The following is a 25245-nucleotide window of genomic DNA, read 5'->3' on the forward strand; positions in this document are numbered from 1 at the left end:
ACTACAAAATGTGTTTTTGAAATGCTGCAGAATCTCCTTTTCATCTTAAATGTGTGTGAATATGTATGTATATTTAGAGACTCGGAGAGAAGTTAACAGTAGATTCTGCCAGGCACAGGACTTATAGTTCACATCTAAACTGATTTCCCTAAAGATCTTATCTGGTGAGTGAGTGCACTTCCTACAGGTCACATCAGATTTGGGTTACATTGTTAGATGATCTGCCTTTGATTATCATTTTGTTTACCTCTTAGGGGTTTTGTCTTTCTGAAAACAGAATAAACAAAATGCTTCAATGATAAAATTGATAGGGAGATTACAATTGCAATATCAGATTTTAAACTAATATGGCCAATGAAAATTTTTCAAAAATGTTTTACATATAATTATTTCCAAGAAAGGTTGAGCCTTATTAAAACACAATTTCTTCCAATGGTTCCCAAATCCGTTGCAGCTTTCTGCAGGAAATGGCCAAAGCAGCACATGCTCCTAACCTCAGATGTCCACAGGAGGAAGCAGTCAGCACTTTGCTGCTTTGAATCTATTGCTAGCGAGAAACACCTGTTCCAAGCAAAGCATAATAAGGTGCTGTTCATTTAAGGATCCAGAAATATATCATCTTTGTTCACAGAATGGTTTCCAGCCACTGGAAGGCTTTATGAACATTGCATAACAAGCCAGTGAAAGAAAAATGAAACTAAAATCTGCTCACCGTTTGCTGGGGCAGGATCCTGATGTTGGTGGGAGTCTGTTACATTGCCTCCCAAGCCCTCTGCAGTTAATGGGTTGCTAATGCTTAAAGTGCCTTAAAGTACAGACATGGGATTTGTGGTAAAAATGCCTTCAGGGTTTAGATCAGGACACCCTCATTAAAGTTCTGAACATAGAATCATAGAGTCAAAGAATGGTTTGGTGTGGAAGAGACCTTAAAGATCATCTAGTTCCAAACCCCTGCCATGGGCAGGGATGCCACCCGGTAGATCAGATTGCTCAGGGCCCCATCCAACCTGGCCTTGAACACTTGCAAGGATGAGGCATTCACAAGTTCTCTGGGTAATCTCCTCCAGGGCCTCACTACTCTCACAGTAGATAATTTACATTCTTTTCTGAAGCCAGACCTCTCACTTTTTTAATACAGAGTGACCTGTGTTTAGCACAAATACTAAAACAGTGATAGCAAAAAGAACTGTGTAAATTTGGCTGCTATGTATCATGTGTTACTACTGTCAACATTATCAAAATTTACACAAACATTTGACAGTATTAACACTGATTACTGTGTGCAGTACAAACAGGTAATCTAGGATTAGTAAAGGCCGCATTATTTATCAGGAATTATCACTATTTATTAGTTGTAACCAACATGACAATTTAAATAAAATGAAAATGAGAAATTTAACCTGATAAAATTTTTGTTGCTTCCTCTACAATCTTCCCACACTATTTTCTGTCCTTTACAGCCAGACATCCCCCAACAGAACATGGAACCCTTTCTCAAAAATGGAATTCTGGGTTGCTTTGCCATGTTAGTGAATCCTGAGATAATTTCCTTTTAGCTACTTCTGCTATGACCAGAGATCTCACATACATTGCAAAGCTTTATTTTGTACTGATTGCACTACATCAGATAGCACCACGAGGGAAAATGATCCCAGTTTCTTCTCTTTCCATATAGACTTCTTTTACTGTATATTACTTGATTACAGAACCATCTCTACCACCTCTTGGAACTTCAGACTGATGAGTACATTCCTAATATAGTCTCTACTGCTCTCACTGCAAAATAATACAATATTTTAACCACATTGGTCCTGAGCGTGAATGTGTATGCCTGCTAACATCCTGAACATTTTTTTTTTAGAATATGTTTTAATGGAATCACACTAAATTTCCTAACTCAAGCACCTCAACATTAAAATATGCCTGAGTTAGTTGTAGCTGCAACTAGCTCTTGTTCACATGTTCAGGTCCTGAGTTCAAGCTGAGGTTCAGAGAGGAAAGAGCAATAAAAGACTTTTCATGTGATAACATAGATCCAGTGGCTGGTGTTTCAAGGAGTGTCATCAAGGTCATATTAACTCATAGGAAAACAGCTGGCAATGCAACCAGCCTCCTGCCACTCAGTTGGCACAGTGTCCCTCGGCTCATATTTTTTTTTGCAGGGTTGTTTCCACTGTTAGACGTAATCCTAAGTGTCCTCTGCTTCTGTCCTACTTCTGCCATGAAAAGGATTGTTGAGTGGATATGACACAGATAGGAGTAAAGTGGCCCTTTTCTCCCACGATGGAGAGAGGAGGTCTTGCAAGCATTGGCCATTTGGCAGGTTATGCAGTCAAAAAATGTGTTCTGTGCTTCATCAGCCCTCAAGCCCTTTGGACATGATGTGATTTGGTGGAGATCTGTGAGGGGTGAGAGGCTGCAGCAGAGCTACAGGTAAAGAAGTATGAGAGAGAAGATGCCCTCCATGGGTGTCTGGGTAGAGGGGCAGGATGAGGTGCAGGGCTCCTGAGTGCCCAGTTGTTGTCTTACCTGGACTTTGACTCACAGGAAGATGAGAATTCCCCACAGGAGCAAGCAAAAAAAAGAGTATCACTACTTTTGGTGTAATGGTCCAGTTTTCCTCCCATCAGGCTTCCCACAGGTTGAAAATCATCTGACTCTTCAGTCATCCCCTCACCCCAACTTCGATCAAGGGAGCTGTGCCAAGAGGCAACTAGATGGCTGTTGCTGGGAGATGTGGGGCAGTGTAGGAGCTGGGCATGTACTCCATTCTTTTGCAGAACAGTGTATGACCCTTAAGTCCATATCAGCTCAGGGGTATTAGATTTCCTATTTGCTTTTATTCTGTGTCTTGATATTAAAAAAAAAAAAAACAAACCAGAAAGAAGGGTTAATGCCTCACAAGTATCAGTATTGCCATATGATAAAAAAAAATATAATTTCCTATATATCCCACCAACTGGAATGTCTCTGACTACACAGCATGTGTTTATTTGTCTTGCATGTCCCTTATGGCTCTCAGAAGTTACTCAGATTCTCAGATTTCTGCCAGCTGCTATATCACAAGTGATCCTGAAACCAAACCAGACAACGTACATTTTAGTAAATAAGGAAAGTCACACTATTTTTATTGACTTTTCCTTTTGTCTGGTTTATTACACATGCAGCACTGGCTTTCTTTGTTGTATAATGCAAGCTTTTGCAGGCATAGGAAAAAGAACTTTCCTAGGATTATTTTTAGAGGTGATCATGGAGATTTGGATTAGAATAGATTAAGTAAGGATTTCTGCAGAGATGATACATATACTAAGCTATACCTTTACTTAAAGACATGTGACCTGACTGATTCAAGAGGTGTTTACGAAATAAGTGAATTTGAACATATCCCAAAAAGTGGAGGGGAAGTGTGGTGGATCATCATCTGTGTGTCCGCGGACTGCCCTGTGCTTTTATGTAGTGGAGTGCAGTTCATGATGAGAAATGAATCAGTGAGTGATCATAATGCTGCAAAGCAAAGGCAGCAATTTGATGCCTTCAGTATTCAGGCACCGGAAGGGGCAGTGCCATTTGAGCTTGCCTTTGGATACAGGATTGTGCTTCTGGCTATTATGTTCCTCTGCAGAGCAGTGAGTTTAGCAAGCTGATGTTTCATCTCTGCTTGAATACCCTTTTATATTTCTTGGATCACTTTCCCTGACAAAATTAGCCTCTCCTCCCTTACCCGCTCCAGGCATGTGGGGTTTTGTCTAAGCAACAACAGGATAAAATTTATTTAAATTCCTAGGTTTTTTTTGTCACTTTCCCAACACAAATTTGTATATGACTAAGCTGTTGCAGCCCTTTCTCTAAAAGGTCAGCCTAAATTATTTTGTGCAGATAATATTAAAACTTATGTGCTTGATGGATTTCTGTAGCACATAAACACCACTTCTCATGGGACTGATGACCTGAATAATTACCTCACTCCAGTCACTGTTGAACTAATCAACCTAAACCAAATATAATACAAGCTCAATCCACTTATGAAAGTTTCTCAGATCGCCATATGTAATCTGGAGAGTTTTGTGCATGACACATAAATTAGTGTATAGCGGGTAGTGGTGCTCAGTGCTTTTTTGCTCTTTCTTAGTACAGTGTAAATTTAGAATCTCTGTTGAGAGAGTTTTAGAGTTTCTAGTGGACATCAGAATTTCCCTCAAATGTTTTTTGGAGATTTATTTTGAAAACTTGACCTGATTTTAATTTTTTTTTTCTTTGTATATAAGTTACATTGTAGTGAGTGGTACCTATATATAGTTCTGTTATAACAGTGAGTTTTGTATAACACAAGGTGTAAAATATATGAGTTATTATTTTAGTGAATCAACAACAAAAAGCTGAAACACAACTTTTTATTCCTTTATATTTTTTATTCTTCCATTTCTACTACTCATTATATTTTTTTTATAGTTTGTTTTTAACTTAGGCATAATTTTCATAGTTGTCCTTGCATGTGACTATGGATTACAATTAATCATTATCTCACTTAATTCAATTATATGTGGTTTTAATCACTGCTGGTAAACCAACATTGCAGAATTGTCATTAATACTTACAGATGCATGCAAAGGAAACTGGGCAGTTGATTTATCAAGATGCTTATGAAGGGCAATGGGTAATATCAATTTAGTCTTGTGTCAAACTCATTTTTGTCTGGGATAATGGGCAAAAAACTATAATAAGCTGCTTTCAATCTCAGCATTTTGGTGGAAAAAAAGTTGCCTGAAGAGACTTTTTTATAAATTAATTGCATGCTATATGTGATTTGCTTGCTGTTCAACTTGAGTTCAGTATTGATCCTCTAGTATTTCTTGTGATTTCTATTATCTGTAATGATCTAGTGGACAATTAGCCTTACATCTGTAATTTTGTCATAATATCTGATTTATAAAATTGTCTCCTGAGATATCCATGACTTCACCTAGGCATGTTATGTCATCGCAGCTGAGCAAAGCAGAGTTTATTTTCATAATGGCAGCACTATTCCAGTCTTACATGAAATCAAAGGCACATGAAGAATTATCAGTTTAAACAGAATCAAGAGTTTCACTGCTCAAGGAAGGTGTAGCAACATCTAATTAACTTCATGCCTGAAATGTTCATTTATGTGCTCTGGGAAGAAAATAAGAAAATTAGTTATAAAAATAAATAATTTATCCCAGACTGACTGTTTTGTCATGCATTCTAAATAAAATATTGATAATTTTGCTCTGTCACTTCAAAACAAAGGGGAATCTTTCAAAACTATGCTAAATACATAAAAAACAGGTATGTCATATATTATAGAAAAACTGTGGGAAAGCTCTGTGAAATGCTAAATATTTCACAGAGGAAAGAGAGAGCCCTCAACACCTGGGAATATTGTGGCTTTAACTTGGAAAAAAAAAGTTACTGAGCTGATTTTCAATCACCTCTTATGTGGAAAAAAAGACAGCAATTGTTAATGTAGTTGATGTGATGGATGACTCATGCTTTCTTGTTTGCCGCTCAGAGTCTGTATGAGATATTTGAGAAATGAAATAGGATCTGTTGCAAATCTTGTTTTATATTTAAGGTCTCTTAGCACAGAGTATTAAAACAGATTTTTTTGCCTGTTCTGTTTCATTGCTCTGGGAGCAACCCTGGCTACTGATCGGGAGAGAGCAAGTCCTTGAAAAACAGGGATACTGTGCTTGCATGCTGTGACATATGTACAATTGTACCATCTAATAATTAATGATAATTATTATATATTAATGGGAACAGTTTGAGTTTTTATTATGATTTAAAATAAGTGGTGGCTGTGGATATATGAAAGGGAAGAGAGAAGAAAGATTGCTGTTGAAGGACGCTGTTGAAGTCTGAGGGAAAGGACACACTTTTAAGGATCACCATTTTTCCTTTTTCCTAAAGCTTTCACATGTAGTGAATATTTCTGAAAATGGATCTTACTTACAAAAGTAATAGTAAAACTCAATTTAAAAAATATATTTTTTCCCCATGTACACTGACCACTTCATAATTACACCATGACCCTTCATATGAGGAGCAGAATAATTGATGCCTTTGTAGAACATTACTGTCCTCTCTTTTCTGAGAATAATCAGATTGCTCAGGTTTGGTATTTTCTAACTAAAACTAATTAATTTTTATCTTTTTAAAAGACACTAAGTGTACAACTGTATTTTCCTTCAGACTGCTGTGATACAGACTACTGCTTTACTGATTGCTCCAAAGGCAGTTTGTTGAAAGCAATTTTGTATCACTTATATTTATTAATTAGGGCTGTTGAAGGAGTTTTAAATATATTATGGTATTTATTGGTGTATGAACTGAAAGATTCCAGACTAATGGCTCACATTGCTATTGACTGATTGTGCATCCTGAATGATCTGCTTATACTACTTTTCAGCAAGCACAATACAGACAGGGCCAGAAATGGATGCAAAAAGATTAAAAAAAAGACAAAAGAAAAAACAACTTGGTACCACACATCATCATGGTATCATTGAATGAGGATTTGGGAAATAACCATCAAATCTAGGAGTTTATTGCAACTTTCATTCTAAAGCTGTAGCCTCCTGAAGCTCATTTCAGTGTCTGACACATTTAAAAGGGTTATGCAAAGAAAAGCAGTCCCTCAGCAAGCAGTCTGGCTCAGCCCCCTCCCTACAGAACATGTAATGGGTGAGGGTAAGAAGGGAGTACTCACATCAGCTTTACAGCCATGGACAGTGCTGGTAACCATATGGCAGAAGGGATTTGTTTTTATGCCCTCATGTGATTGCTGGTTTTGCTTCTCAACCAGGGACGGCTGGGCACACACTCCATTGAATGTCAGGTTCTCGCACTCTTATCTGACCCACTTCAGATTTGTATAACCATCCTTCACGAATAATTTTCCATGCTACCGCATCATGTAATCCCTCAGAAAGCTCCTACTCTCTATTGTTGTTCTTTATCCTAAAGGAAGCAGTCTTTGAAAGCATTTTTGCAAAATAAACTTCAGAAAACGTTGATACCTTATTAATCTTTCTGGTTTGTAAACTCAGAATGGTGAATGAGTTTGATTGATTTTGAGAAAATTTGTGACTCATATCTGCTGAAATCAGAATGCCAGTGTTGGATGCATTAGATCCTATCTGATGAATGTACCCACTAAAAGTAGGACAAAAGTCCCAAACACCGTAATGCAAAAATCTCTCATGAAAAAGAGCTAAGGTTTTTTTACTCAGTACTGTTTTACAAAATTTTACTGTATTTTTACAATATTTTAATTTTAATTTTACTCATTTTTGTATTTCTTTTACAGAGAGATCCAAAAAACGAACTCTTTTTTTTTTTTTAGCACTTGCTAAATATTTTTAGAAGATAAAACTTTTCAGTGAAAATATACTGTAAAAATATCCTCTAGATACTGGGTGAAACAGTTTCTACCCATTAGAGATGATAGCTACCTTAAATTATTCTTACAGCTTTTTTGGAACTACCACTCTCTTAAAAAATGTCATTTTTTTTCAGTGAACAATAGGATCTCACTTCTTATTGTCAAGAGTTTTAGGTCTCCAAACTATTGCAAACTTAGTTTTTTGCTATTGTTAGTAACCGACATTTTATTAAATGACTGGGTAGTGTTTTAAATCTGCAGAGATTTTGGAGTTGTAAAGGACTATATCCTCACCATTGCGTGAAAAATGAATTTATTAAAGAAAATAAAATAATACTCAAGTTCTTACCAAGTGGACAATGACACATTTTTTTTTTTAAAGCTAAAAGCTATTACATTGTAGCAAACTGGGATTAATCAGAACAATCCCACCAGGAAAGTAGCTACATTTGAGTGAAAACTTATACATATATATATATATATTTGAAAAAAATTACTTTTAGAAGAATCCTCTGTACAATTTCAATAGAAGGCTTTGAAGTATTACAGGCTCTTCACAAGGAAATGGAGATGCTCTTTATAAAGCAATGGTGGGTGTTGCTTCATGCTGAGGACAAGGGAGACTTGAGAATAAAAGAAATCAGAGTAATTATTTTATTGAAAGATTGATATTGAAAGTAATTGAGAAATAACCTACATAGCCTCTGAACAGCCTAAAGAGTTGGCAGTGAAGCTGTTTGCCACCTAAGCCAACAGAAGTATACAGAAAAACAGTGGAGCAGGACACTGAAATAATAACTAAATAGTTATAATGATAATAAATCAGAAGGCACAGTTTTCATTTGATGAATGTCTTTTTCTCAGTAGCATCCATGGGGAAAAGAAATAAAAAGAATGTGTAAGTAAGAGCTGCTTAGAAAAATGATGGAGGAGTTAGGGTGGGCCATTCTGTTTTCATAACCAGGTTCTCCTTCTTGATAGTCTTTTGTGGTTATGAACTTGTGACATGTCTGTGTGAGTGCATTTCAGGCAAGCAATGTTACCAGAGTTTGGGATTTGTGTCTCTACCCTTTTTGGTAGTCAGATACTGATGCTAAGGTCAAGTAAACTGAGTTATGTGTTGGCAGTGAAGAGGGAGCACAGGGAGCATTAATTAATCTGCACCTGCCCTCCTCAACACCCATCAGCCCCGTGCAGTAATGCTGCCCAAGTAATCCTGAGGACCAGAGACAATGGCGTTCATCCTAGTGGTCAAGTGAGAAAACAGGATTAAGTACTGTAGTTCCCTTTAATTAATGACAAGTGTATTTTGGTGTATTTTAGGGAAATCGTCAGTTTTACCCCTGTGGAATGAAACATTACCTGGGTACCAAGCAGAGTTACAAGGTTTACCTGGCGCCTTGGCTTCCTCCTGGAAGTTTTACAGCTTGCAGCTGTCATAAAGCAGATTAAAGAGGAACTCTAAAAGCAATTTCATTTTATTTATGATAATGAAAAAAAAAAGGAAATGCAGTTCTAATGGGAAATCTGAAGTATTTAAAGATAGCAACAGGCAGTGTGAACACAACTCCTGCCTAACACTTCCCCTTCAGAGAACAAGTAGTAGTTTTTCAGAGAATTAATATTCAGAGCAGGTCCAGTTCATCTTACCTGCTGGCTTCATTTTATTATATAATAAAATCAGATTTATTCTCATTTGGATATAGAGTATATAGCCATATAAACATGAGCCATTTATAAGCAGTTACTTTGCATGTAGCATAATGTAATACCTACTGTCTCAGGTATTTCTGAGGAGTCTCAGATGTTACTTGCCAAAGGGCAGAGATAAAAAGAAGTGTTTGAGATCTGAACATTGTGCCTGGAGCTAATCACTAGTTATGCTAATACCTTTTCAGTTTTTCAGTCTAGAAAAAAAAAATGTAGACTAGTATGCTTCTTCACTGAACTTTTTTGAGTCTGGTAAACCTCACTCTCACTTCATATTTTACTTACAGAATGGTCTCATCATTGCCTGTTACCAAGGTTATGTGGATATTGTAATAGCCTTAGCACAATGCCCTCACCTTGATGTGAACTGGCAGGACAACGAAGGGAACACAGCTCTAATTACAGCTGCACAGGCAGGTAAGGCTCTCTGAATTACCTCTTACGCTCAGGGTCTTGGGAGAAGTGTGTGTTTTAGCTACTTTTTTTTTAAATTGTTTTTCAAATTGCTGAAAGAAATTAACTTGTGTAAAATAATCCTGGCCAAACCCACTCCCAAGTTTGTCATTGTTTTCTTTCAACTAATTAATCTATAGTAATATTTATCCAGTAGATTAAGACAGCAAAAGTTATACATTTCTAGTAGATATCATTAATGATTTTAACTTAAAAAATAAAGAAAATCTTGTCCCAAGTGTGCAGTATTATACTGCTTTGTTCTTTTAAGCTTATTGCCTATGTTTGCTCTGGCAAGCAACAAGTGAACACTGTGGACGTGTAATGTGCTGCATTATTGCATTATAACATATTTTCCCCCATGCTTGCTACACCTACCTCAATGGGTCTGTAGTAATTCCTGACTATAGGAAAATGTATCATCATTAACAAATACCTTATCTGCTAAGACATTCTTCATCCACTGCATAGTTAAAAGCAAAAATCCTCAACAGGATTTAGTGTTTGCCAGTGCTCCCTTTATAACGGACTGATATTGACATCAACCATGCTAATCCTGTTGCAAACTGCAGTGAGAGCAGGTTTAGCCCCAGGTTTTCTTTTATACCTCCCAGCATGATAATCAGTGAACCGGTGTATCAGATCACTTAAATATAAGAGAAACTACCAAGAGAGTTACCAGTTTCAAGTGTACAGTTCAAAAACAATCAGTTGAATATTTCTGTTAAAACCAAAAGGCTGCACTTTAATCTTTAAGGGAAGCTTTAGTTTTCTCCTACAAGAGTTAACAAAGTGCCAAAGAATGTAAATCAGGAAAAATTTCGCCAATGATGCCATCATCACTTTGCAGTCTAAAAGCTTTTCCAAGGGCCGTCTAGCTCTGCATCCCTGGTTTCCTTTCCATCACTCAAGCATGTTCCTCAAAGGCAGTGGCTTACAAGGAAACACACGCCTGGTCTTTATCATGTTTTCTGACTGATGGAGAGTATGGGATGTTTGTGGAAGTTCATGGGACATAGTAGTCACTCCCAGATGCTGTCTGCTTGAAGGAAACACAGAATAGAAACACAACTTTGCTTTGAGTAGTACCAAAAAGTGAACTCTGATAAAGAAGTCATTGCAAGATGGGTCTTGAATCTGGAAGAAGCAATTGTGACCACAGTAATCACATTCATTCCAAAGTCATGAGTTATGGTAGTTTTCCAAAGAAAGTGGAGAAGCCTCCAAAACACTAATCTACTTTTATTTATCTGCCTTAATATAAATTTGGACTACAAAAGGTTTAGCGTTCACTCCTTCCTGAGTTTTATAACTCATGATAATGAGCTCAGAATTAATTCAGTGGGCTGACATTCACTTGACGCTCTCTGCCAGTACTTGCTATCGATCCCCAAAGCAACTGGAAATGATTGTAGTCAGCAGAAGCTTATACAAACACCCAGCAACTTGGATGTTTTCCCCTGCCTGTGATAATCCTGAGCTCCAGTGTTAACACCAGTTATTTAATTAATTATCACAAGATGCTATAGTGTTAATAGAGATTACTGTGAGGTTAACATTGCAACCAGAGGAGCTACAGTGCAATAGATGCTGCTTAATTATTGCAGCATGTTAAGTAGTAATGCTGAGCAATGTATTATAGAGATCTGAAAGCAAAGCTTATGCAAGCTTGCCTTTAGAGGAGAATTATTTGTTGGTTTGGTTTTTTTTTAAACTTTAGGCCACAGAAATATAACATTTTTGCAAAATAAATTGTTCTGAGATAACTGTTATTTAAACCAAAAGTGTGGGTTTTCCTATGGAAATTTTAATTGCAAATCCACCATGTTTCAGTTAATTGTAAGGTAATATTAGAAGGTTTCAGAAAATGTTGCCATTTTTGTTATGATCCACTGGCCGAGTGAGCCATCATGTATGTCCAGACCTCAGAGAGGAGATGGATGGGGAAAAAAGCTGCAGTCCTGAGGAATTATTCCTTGTGTTGCAGAGGCTGCATTTATATTATGAGGTACAGACGTCAAGGGAGGTGACAGAGAGGCCTCTTTACTTGTGCTAGTGGAGTTTAAAATCCACACTTGCTTATGCCATTTAATGACTGCCCAGACATGGTGCTCAAATCTGAGCCTCAGAAGATAAGTGAATTCAGTTTCTCATATTGCTTTTGATAGTTTGAGATTTTCTCATCCTTCAAAAAAAAAGTATCTAAAGCTGAAGTTCTTTGCATGGGTTGACCTGAGAAAGACAGGTTGGATGGATCAGTGAAAAGCAGTACTTTCTTAACAAGCTTGCTGGTATTGAAAAATAACTACAAAGTGCTCTGCGTTGTGTATAAATTTCAGGTTTCAAAATTGGTCTGTTTATTTGTTTTCTCAATATTTCTTATTTCTTATATCCCTTCTCAAAGAGAGCTTGCCTTCCAAAACTGTAAATTCATTGCAGCCTGCAGCAGGTGGTGCCCAGAAATGAGCGGCGATGCTGCTGAAGCAGAAGCAAAATCATTAAACATAATTTAGAGGACAATGCAGGAAAAAAAGCAGGGGTTGATGCAAACAAGAGACTGAAATAACAAATGCAAAGAAAGGGAGGAGGGAGAGTGATTTAAAAAAGAGAAAGAAAAATGAGAAAAATGACTTTTTTTTTTTCTTTTCTCAATTCTGCTGCTGATGTAGACATAGCTACATCAGTGTAAGGTAATTGGCATGCACTGGCATTCAGAGACAGTCATATTTGCTTATAGGGTATAGATATTTTATGTTACAGGGACCAGTTTGGGGCAAGGCTTTAGAGCTGGGAACACAAGATTGGAAATTATCCCAGCTTCTGTTTATTAAGAAAGACATGAGAATGCAAACACCTAAAATACCCAGAGGATAAAGCCCGCTGGGTGTCTTTTGTTCCATCCATTCACCACCCACAAATTAAACAAAAGTGTTTTGCAGGTACATTTCAAAATAGCAATGCTATTTGACAAAGCATCTTCCTTACTATGCAGCTTATCCTTCTGCCTGCATTACATAGATTATTAGGCAATATTGTCATCATTACAGGCATTTCCTTTGTGGCAGCAATTAAGTGAATTAAGCTATTACAGACATCTGTGCTGATCTCTAAATCTGGCTCACAGGGAGAAGAAGTGTACCTTTAGCATGCCAGTTCTGGTAGAAGATAGATCTTGCTTGCAAACAGGAAAAGCCTGATTTGAATTCGGTATCCCCAAACTGGCTGAGGCCAGGCTCATTTATTTTAGAGCTGCATACGCTGTTCATACCAGACTTTACATCACAGAAGACTCACCTGGTTTATGATTTAGGTACACACTGCTTGTGCACCCAGACAGAGGAGAACCAAAGCAAACTTCATGGCCTTAAATCAGAAGTGTATGACAGCGACTGAACAAAAACTTGGCAGCTCTGAGTTTTGCTTTGAATTTTAGATCCGTTTGAACTAGAAATCTGAAGCAAACCTCAGAGGATAGAAGATCTTGCAGATTAAAATTGAAATGGTTTTCGGGAATCCCCAAAACAAAAAACTTCTGAGAATCACAAACTTAACTTGCTTTGTTATTTTATTGTTGTTTTTTTTTTTTTTTTTTTTTTTTTTTTTTTTTTTTTTTTTTTTTTTTTTTTTTTTTTTTTTTTTTTTTTTTTGTTTTTTTTTTTTTTTTTTTTTTTTTCTGTCTCATTTGAGGCCATCTGTAGTCCCCTTGAGAATTTAGGTTGAGCAAGATCTTTCAGGATTAACTTTTAGGATCACCCCAGATTTGCAAAACATCTGTTTCTGCAATTATACTTTTGGTAAAGGGAAGAAAATTGTTAATGATGTAATAATTGCTGAAAAATCTTCCATTTTATTATTTCTCCTTGTTTCAGTTTGTCCCTGGTTTCTGTGGTCAAAAAGCAGTATTTCAACTGTTCCAAAGCCTTCATGAAGACACATGCTCTACATCAGTGAAACAGAAAGTGTTCTGAAAAACAATTTGGGCACAAAGATTCTCCCATTAGTAACCAATACCCTGCTAGATTTGATCTTATGCCATAAAGTCAGTGAAGCTGAAGCCTCTGTATTGAGTAAGCAGGACCAGGTCACTTGATCCCGTCCTGAACCCAGTTCACTTTTGCTTTGTTCTTCTTGTTTTGGTTTGTTAAATCTTTATATTTTATTCTCATCAGACTGCACAAGGTACTGGGAGCTTGTTATTTGGTTTTCTCAGACTCTGGAGTTTGTCAGATGATCTGCACTATCTCTACATTTGCTCATGTTTCAGGAGAGTCTCCAGTTATGCAGAAAGGTAGCAGAGTACAAAAAAATATAGGAGAAAAAGAGTAACATCTGCAAAACATCTTAAATTAATCAGCAAAGATTTTCTTAACTTGTTTTTCCAAGTGAGTGCAGGACAGTGTTGGTACAAAGCGACTGCTGATTAAATCTGCACCAGATGTGACACTATAGACTTTTTAAATTGTCCTGTATGAATTATAATTTGCTTCAGTAACATTTCAAATGAATTTGAATGTCATGCATCACAGAATATTCAGCTGGACTTCAGAGTGGTATGAGAGAATATTTTTACAGCTCCTAGTAATTAAATTGTGATTGTTGCAGCTGCCTGACAGACTGCGTTATTTTATAAAGCATCAAAGCATCATGAAATGATTGACAAGTGAAGGAAAAACTGTTTTAAATGAGTCCTAATGGCACTCGCTATTTGCCTGATAGTCCAATTATAAAGATTTGATGTCTTACTTGATCTTCCAACCACTTAGCCAGAGATGTCTTCAGCTCCTCAGTAGGCCCTTGCTGACACCAGTTATACTGGCATGCAAGGCATATGAATTTTTTTTACCAGCAAAACTGAACATCTGCCCCGTTTTCCTCTTGCTGGTGAGTGGACAAGTGGCTTTACACTGTCAGATGGAAAAATAAAAATGTGGGATCCTACACAAAATAGTCTTTTCTCTTGTATCAGGCCCAACATGTTTTTTTAACATTATTGGCTGAAACAACTATATGCAATCATCACTTTTTAATGAAGCACCGTGATTGTAAGACTCAGTTTTAGCAGGGAAGGGAAAAAGGTGAACCTTTGCAGTCAGTTACCCATGGTGATGGGCCGTCCTTCCTGAAGTTGTAGGGATTCCCTTTGCATTGCTACTCAGTGAGTCAAGAAACTGGGGCCTCTTGCAACCTCAGAGTGAACCATCTCTGGCCTTCAATTATTCTCTTACCTTAAACTGTCTTTTCAGAAAGGAGAACAACTTGAGAGAAGGTGGGAACCCAAGTTTTCCACTTTCTATCCCAACACTCTGGTCACAAGTCAGTGCCACTTAAGGCTGGCTGGAACCATCAGCCCTAAGGCTGATAACTGCAATGAGTGGAAGAGTACACAAAGAAAAGAGATCTTATTGCTAAATACTTAATATACTTATTATTAAATACTTAAATATTGCATTTTCCAGTTAACAGACCCCCAGGAGTAATTTATGGTTTAACCTTGAGAGAGTGCCTTTATTCTGTCACATATTTTTTTCTGCTTTTTCATTTCTTTAAAGGGCACATAACCATTACAAACTATTTGTTGAACTATTTTCCTGGGCTTGATATTGAGAAGAGGAATGCGTTTGGATTCACAGCACTGATGAAATCTGCAATGCAGGGTCGAACAGAATGTGTGAAAGCCTTGATGATGGCAGGTATGCAAAGTGCTTTGCTGCTTCTTTGTCTTCATCTAACTAAAGAATAGACAGTTATACACGAACACCAAGAAGAAAACTGGCTCTTGGGGGCACTCAGTTTGTCTGTATGAGCCATCCTCAGGAGTTCTCATCCAGGAGTTCTCCAAGAGCTCTCAGGTTGAGATTCATTTTATTTCCAGGAGAGTATGGGGAGTGGAAGCATCAACATTTGTAGAAAAGGAGTTGATGAAATTCATTATACAGCTGGGGAAGATATGTAGGTCTCTTGCAGTCTGCATGATGGTGGTGGGACCACAGCCAGACCTCCACTTCTGCCTCCAACTGGGGCAGGGACTGGAGAGCTCTAGCGGCTCTGGCTCTCAGTAGGAGAGTGTAGGCTATAGGAGCCATATCCCACAGGGAATATTGGTGGGAAATCTGGTGATGTAGATTTTCTTCTAATGCCTCTAAAGTTCTGAATTTGTTCTCCAGGTTTATGGGCAACAGGCCTCTAGCAGGTCTGTCTCTGCTGCAAGGAGGGAGTCATGGCACAGGGAGTGAGCACCTCTCTCTCTTCCCATCTATCTCTCTTCACGTCTGAGAACAGGAATTATGTTTCTCGCTGTTAGCCCTTGTCTGCAGTTGAATTTCTAGCTGTATTGCATTGCAAGGTGAAGGGGTCCTGGAGTGGAGACTCAGAAGACCCCTGGAAGGGCAACAGTCTCTACAGGAGGAGTCCTAGCATAGAGTATCTTTCAGCCACAATGTTGTATGGCATTTTAATATTAAGTAATTTGTATATAAATCATTATATACTACTTAAATATCTATCTTATATTAGTATATATTCTTGTATTTCAGTTGCAGATATTTGACACAAATTAAATATTATGTAAATTAAAACAAATGACATGTAAATACTGTTACTGTCTAGATGAAGAGTCCTACAGGTCCTTTTCATTGAGAGAGATCTTGAATAAGTAGTTCATTTCAGTGATTTTGCTGTCATGCAAGTCTAACCCTTCATAATCAAAATATTTTAAGCCACAGGAATTTATCAAGTGTAGTGATATTACTACCATTCATTTAATAATATCCAGTTTCTAGACTGGAATGACACACTGATGACACAGAAAATGTTTAGATGATGTGGTAACCGGCATGTTATTTTCTGCAAGGTTCTGTAGCCTCTTACACTGACTGGAATCAGGGCTTTGGAATCAGATAAATAATTCTGGAGTTAAATTTTTATGACAAAAAATTATGAAATGACTGTCAGAGCTAGAGTACTGCTAGAAACAGATGCCCTTTCTGGACTAACACATTCTTTGTGCAGATGCTAGCTCAGAATTTTCCAGTGCCCGTTATGAATCTTAAAATGAAACTTCAATCCTAAGACTTCATGACTTGTCAAATTTGCCTTACAGTGTCATGGCCTTCTATTATGATTACTAGAGTTCTGATGGAAGCTTGTTTTTTTTGTTTGGGTCACTAGAAGCTATTTCACAACCTTTCAGCTTTGTTGATAATTCAGTCCTTATCATTCTGGTTCTTGTACAGAAAGTATTGACTATTGTGGTTGCTGCCTCGGCTATTTAGATGCCAGAGGTAGCAACCACAATAGTCAATACTTTCTGTACAATACTTACAGTGGAGAAAAAACCTTTAGCCTGCCAGAAAATGGCTTTCTTGGCCTCTACCTTGAGTTTACCTACAGAAAGTTGTATCAACGTGTTTGTGTGTTAGAGACAGTGAGGATACCCAAAGATCATCCACTGACTAAAGAGGTGTAGAATTAATATACTCTTGAGTTTCTACATTGCAATTTATATAAATGTTTTGGTGAGTATTTTGCGGTTCCTCACTTTTTCAGCTCAAAATAAGGGCCACAAAGGAAGTTGTGGTACATTGCCTGTGCCCATTTTAATATCTGAGTACTTTTTAGCACTCAGAGTCTGCTGAAGTGGAGGGAGGAAGATGCCCATTCAGAACGGATTTAGAAGTTGTTTGGGACTTAAGGGATACTGGGTGGCTGCTGACAATAAAGTGCTACTGTGCTGAAGAAGGTAAAGGAAACTGTCATTAAAAGATTTGGTGAAAAAAATCGATTTCACAAATAAACTTGCAAAGTTCTGTTGAAACATAAAAATGCATGGCAAAATAGGAAGGAACACCCATAATCAGCTATGGGCCTACTTGCATAGCTACAAAGCAGGTATGCATGTTTAGAGAAGAGTTACAGCCAGGAGGTTTTTAAAACCAGTATTTTTCAGTGGCTTGGGTAAGACCTCTGTGGATGGCCAGCTACTCACGGCAACACAGGAGGTCAGTAAAGCAAAATAACTCACTTTCCCAGTAGGATTTGAAATCTGGATTGAACGCTGGATTTAGCACAGTCAGATGGGGAAAAAGGTAACAGCAATGTGTGACAGATGGTTGGAGCTGGATTGTTGAAGTGACTGCTCTTTCTAAAATCTGAGTTCCTGGAGGGTGGCCAAGGTCAATCACTACAAGATTAAGGCACTCTGAGACACTTGGACATAATGTTGCTCTTTCAAAGTGAATCTTTGGAACATGTGAATTCGCTATTCGTGAGTGCGCAGCGAGGAAGGGGGAAGCCGGTCTCTCATCGGCAGTTTGTCACAGGCTGCTGCGCTGCCAGGGCCGCGCCACTGCCAACACTCATCAAGTGAGCCAGCCAGAAATGCTGGTTGTTATTCACGTGTCAAGCCCTGCTGTAATCTCCAGTGTAAACTCAGTGCTGCTTTAGTAAAGTTGTCAGAGTGGCCCCGGATCTGGAAACTGGGTTTTAAATACTGCCTATAAAACAGGTCAGTAACAATACCTGAGCTTCCTCACTCCCCATTTTTAAACTCAGTATGTCAGTTTTGCATCTCAAGGGACATTAAACCTTCTTAATAAAGTAGGATATTGATATCCTAAAGGAGCATGTGTATTCAAACTAATTGTGCTGAAAAGTATCTTTAGGGCAACTTTTTAGGAAAAGCAAGGCAAGTGGCAAGTGCAGTTTTCCTAAAAGAGAACTTCTTGGCTCTATTTACGCTGAAGTGACAATTAGTTCAATAAGAACAGCTATGACATTTATAAAGGGACATGACTATTCGTGTTTATTCCAGATAAGGCATTCTGCTGAATGACAGTTTTGTTCAGGAATGTCTCCTGACTTGTACAGAAAATCAATACAACTATAATAAATCACATCTTAGAAGAGATTTTGGGATACAAGGTACAAAGTCATCATTGATTTCTGTCGAAAGGTTGGGATTTCAATACTCCATAGTATTGTTTTCTGAGATAAACTTTCCAAAAGCCTTGGGGACTTATCTGTCAGGAGCAGGCTTCTCGTCAAAGGGAGGTGAGCCAAGGGTGACAGCATGGCCTCAGCACTAGCCTCATCAACAAAAGCACTACTCGAAGGAACAGGGCAGGGCTTGTGACAATAACCAGGAACATCCAATACTGCAGTGGTTGTTGGGCAGGCTAGGTGACAAGGGCAAGTCTGTAGAGACAAGGTAGTTCTGAGGTCAACCAAGAAATTAAGTCTGTGGGTCAGGGTCCAAATCAGCAAGGCACATGGCCAGGCTTAGCTCAGACAAAGACAAGAGCTGACTGCAGCCCCCAGGCAAAGGTGGGGAATCCCCAGTGAGCACTTTCCCACATTGCTCTCTTTTGACAACTCTGATCCAAGGTCTCCTGGCTGCACCATATCAGAGCTAGAATGACTTTTTCTTGAAGTTAATGGTAAACAGCTGTCTATACCTTTTGCTTGTTTACAAGCTAAGAATTAAATTTTGTATTTGAAGATAATTCCTTTAGCTGCTCTTCTTCCTGTATTAATTCCTTGCCTGTTACATGTACAACAAGGAAACAACTTCCACATAGTCTGCCATGGTCCCAGTCAGCTCTAGTGGGAAGGAGGACAGATCGAGGCAAGTGTTAAGAAGGGACTAGGGCAAGAGGCTAGCCTGAGATGCGAGAGATTCAAGACTAGGAACGTGGGGTAGGAAGTTTCAAAACAGGCTAGTGAACCAGGAGGGTGTATGTTTGTATGTCTTTTTTCCTCTCCAGACTGGTTTAACTGTAATTTCTGCAGTCATGAACCTCACCAAACCCTGCTGCCTCTGAGATATTGCAGTCCCTTCTTCAGTCTAGAGCTAGTGAACTCTTTGATTTGATTGACTCTTCCTCCTCTTTGCCTCCTCTCTGTCTTTCAGTCTGGGTGGGTCCCATGCTTGACTCATGCAGTACCCCTGTGTTCTCTCTCTCTGAATGGTCCTCTCTGCAAATTTCACTCAAATTACACTTAAACTGAGATTGGCTCTTTTGCTTAGGGTATCTCTGTCCATATTCACTCCTGTCTGTGTCTCTAGCATCCTCTTTTTAGGGATCTTCTCAGTTGACTTAGGAGTCAACTGGTACTTAATAGGGTTAAAACTAAGCTTTTGATCACTTTCCCCATGCTCTCTTTTTTCCTTTGTTTTCTGGTAATGACAAAACTTCCTTTGTGGGGAAGGTTATATTGAACCCATCACAAACCAATTCCTGGTTACCATTCCTTATATTAAGTCCTCCTTATTCTAATTTGAAATGCTGTCACTAAGATAATCCTCCCTGAAGAAAAAATTATCACAGGATTTCTCTACTCTTTTCCCCAGGTCTCAGTCTCTGGACATCTCCTTCTTGCAAAGTATTGGGACAGATTGTCTTTTCTTTTGTGACAAGATCTGTGTAGGTCTGTTTTGTGTTTGCTGTTTGAAAATGGTGCTTCATCTGGTAGAGAAGTCCAATAAGCCAAACACTGATCGTATCCCAGCTTAAACTCTTTCAAGGAACCCAGAAATTATCCACAGGGGCAGAGTAATATGTGTGAACTGCGACTGAACAGTGCAAAGCTGAGTTACATTTGAAGCAGCTGGGCAAAGTACCTATCCCAGGGAACATGCAGCAGACCTGCTGAACAAAGTCTGCGCACTGGAGCATGCAAAGCTCCCTTTGAGATTAGCTGAAGTTCAAAGGCAGAATATAAAACAAAGGATTTTCAGCTTAAGAACATCTCTGCCTGAAAACAGCGTATTCATTCATTCTCCTATTGATTTAATTCATTCACCTACATGCCCACATACTGTAAAACATCAAGATGTGTGTGCCCAGGTGGAGTGCCCAGGGTCGATTGAGTGCAATTCACAGAATATGTGCCAGTTGTTAAGTCCCTGACACATCTATGAGATTCGTTTTAATTGTTGACAACAAGCCAGATTTTGGATGTATGTTTTGTACCCTTTAGCATTCACCAGCTGTAAGGTGTTGGGCATTTGCAACAATGTCCTGCTAACTTCAGCTTCCAAAACTACTTGTTGCCGCTCATTCTGCAGCAATTCTTCCACAGGTGCTCTCTGTATTGAGCTTCCTTTGTCCTTTACAGAACTCTTCAGTGTAAGCAGAAGTGGGCACATGCCATCCTCATTGGCAAGTGCCCACAGTCCCACCCTAATACCATAACTGAGAGGACTTCCATGCAACTTTCTGGTTGGCAAGGAATGTGGGTATAGTACTAAGAAGTTGTAAAGGAGGAGAAGAGTGTAATCCAACTTGAAAGCAGAAGAGTGAAGAACAAGGGAAGAAACCTATCTTTGGAGGCTTATGGGAACATGAAGAGATCAAAAGGAAGGCAAAGATGGAGAGATAAAGATCATAATTTGAGAATGGGAGGACAGGCCATTAGAAATCATTTTCTTTTAGGACTGAAGACTCTGCTTCAAATGTCTAGGCCTTTGCTGTCTAATCTGTGCTCCAGATACCTCTTATGGCTGGCCCACTTGGTAGTAACAGTGTGGTTTTGCTACCAATTACTTCATTTCCTTAGGGCTGGTAATCTCAGGTAAATAAGAACAGCTGTTCTGGTCTCAGGCTGAAGGTCCATCTCGTTCATTATCTACTCTCTGACATTTATGAAAACTTTCCTTTTATTTATTCACTCTTGTTACCATCCTCACAATATTTCCTAATTCCACAGTATCCTTTCAGAAATAAGAGAACATGAATTGCACATTATTCCCCCTTTTTTTCTTTATTTTTCTCCATTTTAAATGTGTTTATAGAAATTCCTTGTATTTTATTCTCTGTTTTCACCTCCGGTGAGCAGTGTGTTGATATTTTCATGGAACTTGTGATCATTAGCCCAAGATCTCCCTTACAAGTGGCAGTGATCAGTGTAAAGTCCCTGTTCTACATGGGGAGGATTTTTGTGGCCAGAATTGTTTCTTTCCATATTCATCACTCTCTTCTTGTGAGTGCAAGTGAATGGATTTTAAAATGCCAGTCAAGATTAAGTGCAGCTGAAATTCATTATTTCATTATTTGTATTGGTTTTAAGAGAATTTTAGATATACAGCTTTAATATTTTTTGCTTTGTTTTGAACAAATCAGGAGTTCTGAAAGTCAGGAGCCTGATCTGTCCTTAGGGCATGTTCATTTTGATACAAATATTATTGTGTATCTTATATGACATTTTCTTGCAGGGATCTGCCTGACTCACCTCTGATCATAGCAACAAAAGTGTGGGCAGTTTCACTAATTAACACTAATTGCTTTTTGTTGTTTTTTTTTCTTTTGAGGGGCAAATGTCCACGCAACTGACCCAAGCCGTGGACTGACTTCATGGGAATGGGCTTGTTTCACAGGAAGATCAGAATCTGCCTTCATCATGCAAAAGTTGATGGACAGGCCATGCCCAGAACAGTTTTCTGATCAGTATAAACCAGAATGGCCAAAGATGAAGGAACTTCTTGCCAAGGCTGCGGAGCCAAAGACCTGTTTGCAGAAGATTTCAGAGTGCGTAAGGGCAGCTGTCTCATTCCGCTCTTTCTATGGCCCAGAAGAAGATGGGGTCCTTGACCACATGGTGAAGGTGACAACAAGCCTGGGCAGTCCTTTCATTGCTCTGGCATGCCGGACTGTGTGCCCAGGCAGCCCACCCTCTGTCGGTAAACGCAGACTGGCTGTGCAGGAAATCCTTAAGAGGCAGAGAGCAGAGGAGATCCGATCTCAAGATAAAGATCACATTAGCAGCTACGAGAAGTTCTTTCAGAACTCCAAAGTCACGGTGATCCCCAAGAAGAAGGAACGTCGAGCCAGCCTGCAGCCCATCAGCCTTGCAGTCTCTCAAGTGAACACAGTAGCCACGAGGAAAGCAAGCCTCCTGCCGCTTCACCTGCTTAGACGGAGCAGCGTCAGGCCAGGATTTGTCATCCCCAAAGTCCGTGTCAGCAAGGCTCCTCCACCCACCTTCCAGCCAGAGAAGGCGAGAAGGAGGAGCAGTGCAAAGGATGACCCCTATTTGCAGATTCCCAAATGGAGATACAAGGAGCTAAAAGAGGAGCGGAGGAAGGCAGAGGAACAGGACAAGAACAGAGCACCAGAGACTCAAAAGCTGAGGCAGGTGTCTCCTGCCCGAAACAGGACCTGATTTAAAGGCAGTTGTTCAGAAGGTTCTTGAGCTACTAGTCTCGTTATCTGAGCAGGATAACAGACTGAATGCCTTTGTGCATGCCTACTGTTCATGGAGCTGGAATACTGAGCAATGGCCTTTAAAGTGCAGAAATACAGCAAGGGTTATGCCACAGCATGTCTGATGGTAGAGCACAAACGTATTTTGAGATGGAAGACCTACTAAGTTTACCTGTCTGCTGTTGGCAGGAAGTTCTAAGTGGTGCAGTCCTCTTGCAGATTCCTGTTTTATCAGCTCCAGGTGAATGACTGAGAAACACCTTGAAAAACAACATATATGTGAAAGGATTATATTTTGTGTTCATTTTGTAATGGACAAAATGAAGGAGTGTGCTTTTGACACTAGACATTCCTCCCTCTCCTTCCATAGGTAGATGTATTGCAAGATTTTATAGTAATAATGAAAAGTTTAAAACATACCAGTGTTGGTGGCAGTGAAAATCCAGGTCTACAATTGTTTTGGGTATACTAAGCACTTTATTTCAATTCCAGTAAACAAAGTTTAAGGATAGGTATTAAACTGTACAGTTCTGTACATTCTGCGTGGATGCAGGTCTTAATGCATACTGTTTGCTCTGTTGAATATAAAAAGGGCTGCATTTGAAATATCTCTGCAGTTGAGGTATTCACATCTTCTGCAGGTATAAATCAAGGGCAGGGACTGATTTCTTTGAAGCAACAGAGAAGCTAAGTTTTGAATGCCACCATCACCTAAGATTTGCCTCCCCTGTTAGGTTTCCCTTTATGCATTATCTGTTGTCTCCTCTTTAGTCTCAGGGAATTTTTTGTCATTGCATTTAAATGTGAAATAAGGGAGATGGTGAGGCACAGGTGGGCTTTTTTTAGGTTGATATTTTAAATTTCTGTTTAAAAAAACAGGCTTATTGTGAGCCTTTCCAGATTATAGCCAGGACAAGAAAATTATACAGCTTGAAGAAGTTCAGTTTTCCCAGGTATCAAGTCCAGCTATACGCTTTGAAATGCAGTATCAGGCAGCTCAGGCACTAATGTGGCCAGACATCACTGTAATCTTTGGTATTACACCTCTGGGTGCCCAGAGAGGGCAGTACCTCACTCCTCTCTCTCAACACTGGGAGAAAACCTTCCCTAGTATGTAAGTGCATCTCCAAGCTGCAGTTCCCACAGGTTGCTGGAGATTCTTGCAGTCCATGTAAAGGCTTCCTTCGGTTTTACCAGCAGTCAGCCTGAGCAACCTGCCAAACCTTGGCAAAGTCTGATAAGGAAGGGCTGTAAACCTGCTGCTTGCTGAAGAAACATTATGTTCATAGAAGTAGAGGTCAAACACAAACAGCAAGTCATACAGCACACCTCAGGGCAATGTTCTGCTCAGGTATTGTGCCTGTTTGAACTGAAATGTGCTCTGGTATGTCCTCCTGAAGGTGTTGCTGTGCTGGAAGCCAGGCAGACCAAGCTGCTGCTGTCACTGGCTTCTCCCTTCAGTTAAAGAGAGGGGAAACTTTTCCATCCTCTGCTCCCACAGCACAAAACCTGGCCGTGGTCTCACTGAATTTGTAATGAAATTGTGCATGTCATGGGAGAAATAAATTCAGTTGATTGAAAACTAGTGCTCAGATCAGCACTGCCAGCTCATATCTGTGGTGTCAGGGCTTGACAGAGGTTATGACAGATGTCTGAAACAAGGAGTTTTGCACATAGCCTGTTCTTTGTACTTCTTGCTGGAGTAGCTGTGCTGGCCAGATTGCACTCTCAGGTCAGAACTGGAGGAATATGCATCTGCTAATACACTTCTCCAGTCCTGTGAATATAAAGAGGATTTTAGTCTGCAGGTGCATCAGTGCTGTACAACTCATAGGCACCAATTTTACAGTGGCTTTGGAGTGACCAGAATATAAGCTGACCTCATTACTTTGGAGAGTAGGAAGACAATCTTTTAGCTGTCTGCGGCAAAGGCGTCGAGATGGATTTCAAATTGAGTTGTACTGAATGGTTTAACTAATAATTTTTGTTTACTGCCAACCTAGCGTTTTGAAGATTAGCACTCAGATTCTTTATCTGAAAAGCAACCTGTGCTGCAGATGAGCACTTGAATTTGCACTTTCAGTTTCACTTGCAAGAGAGAGACAATTGACAGGTGCTCTCAGGGATTAACATACAGTATGTTAGAATTGGGGGCTGAAAATTAAGCCCATTTTCTAATCCTTTGTACTTTACTGTGTTTATGTGCATAAATATGTGGTATTTCCATTAAAAGAGGCACAAGCTGTTAAACTTATTTGGCAACCTTATTCTTCAGAGGGGTTTGGGGATGCTGCCTTTCCCTTTTCAAGAGATCTAAAAGCCCACTCACTTTCACCAAAGGACTCATCAGCAACACCTGAAAGCAATTTGGTTTCTCTGGAAGGAGTCCTTGTGGGTTAACTTCCACTCGTGAATTTTTCCATGTCAATAAAAGAAAACCAGTACATTTGTCCCCCATCAGGCTTTGTCTGACTGTCT

At 39.1% G+C, this 25245-nt stretch overlaps 1 protein-coding gene across 1 annotated transcript in view; it reads left to right on the plus strand.

The window, feature by feature from the left end:
- Positions 1-25021, plus strand: part of ANKRD33B (ankyrin repeat domain 33B) — a 41698-nt gene extending 16677 nt beyond the window's left edge. Inside the window, exons 2-4 of the mRNA XM_027889050.1 lie at positions 9403-9532; positions 15118-15258; positions 21876-25021. Of these exons, the coding sequence (XP_027744851.1) occupies positions 9403-9532; positions 15118-15258; positions 21876-22726 (1122 nt within the window). The 3' untranslated portion in view covers positions 22727-25021. The remainder of the gene's footprint in view (positions 1-9402; positions 9533-15117; positions 15259-21875) is intronic.
- Positions 25022-25245: the final 224 nt, after the last annotated feature.

Source organism: Empidonax traillii, unplaced genomic scaffold (genome assembly GCF_003031625.1).
Source record: "Empidonax traillii isolate 1590-97213 ecotype Southwest subspecies unplaced genomic scaffold, ASM303162v1 scaffold249:size1902748, whole genome shotgun sequence".
Classification (NCBI taxonomy): Eukaryota; Metazoa; Chordata; class Aves; order Passeriformes; family Tyrannidae; genus Empidonax; species Empidonax traillii.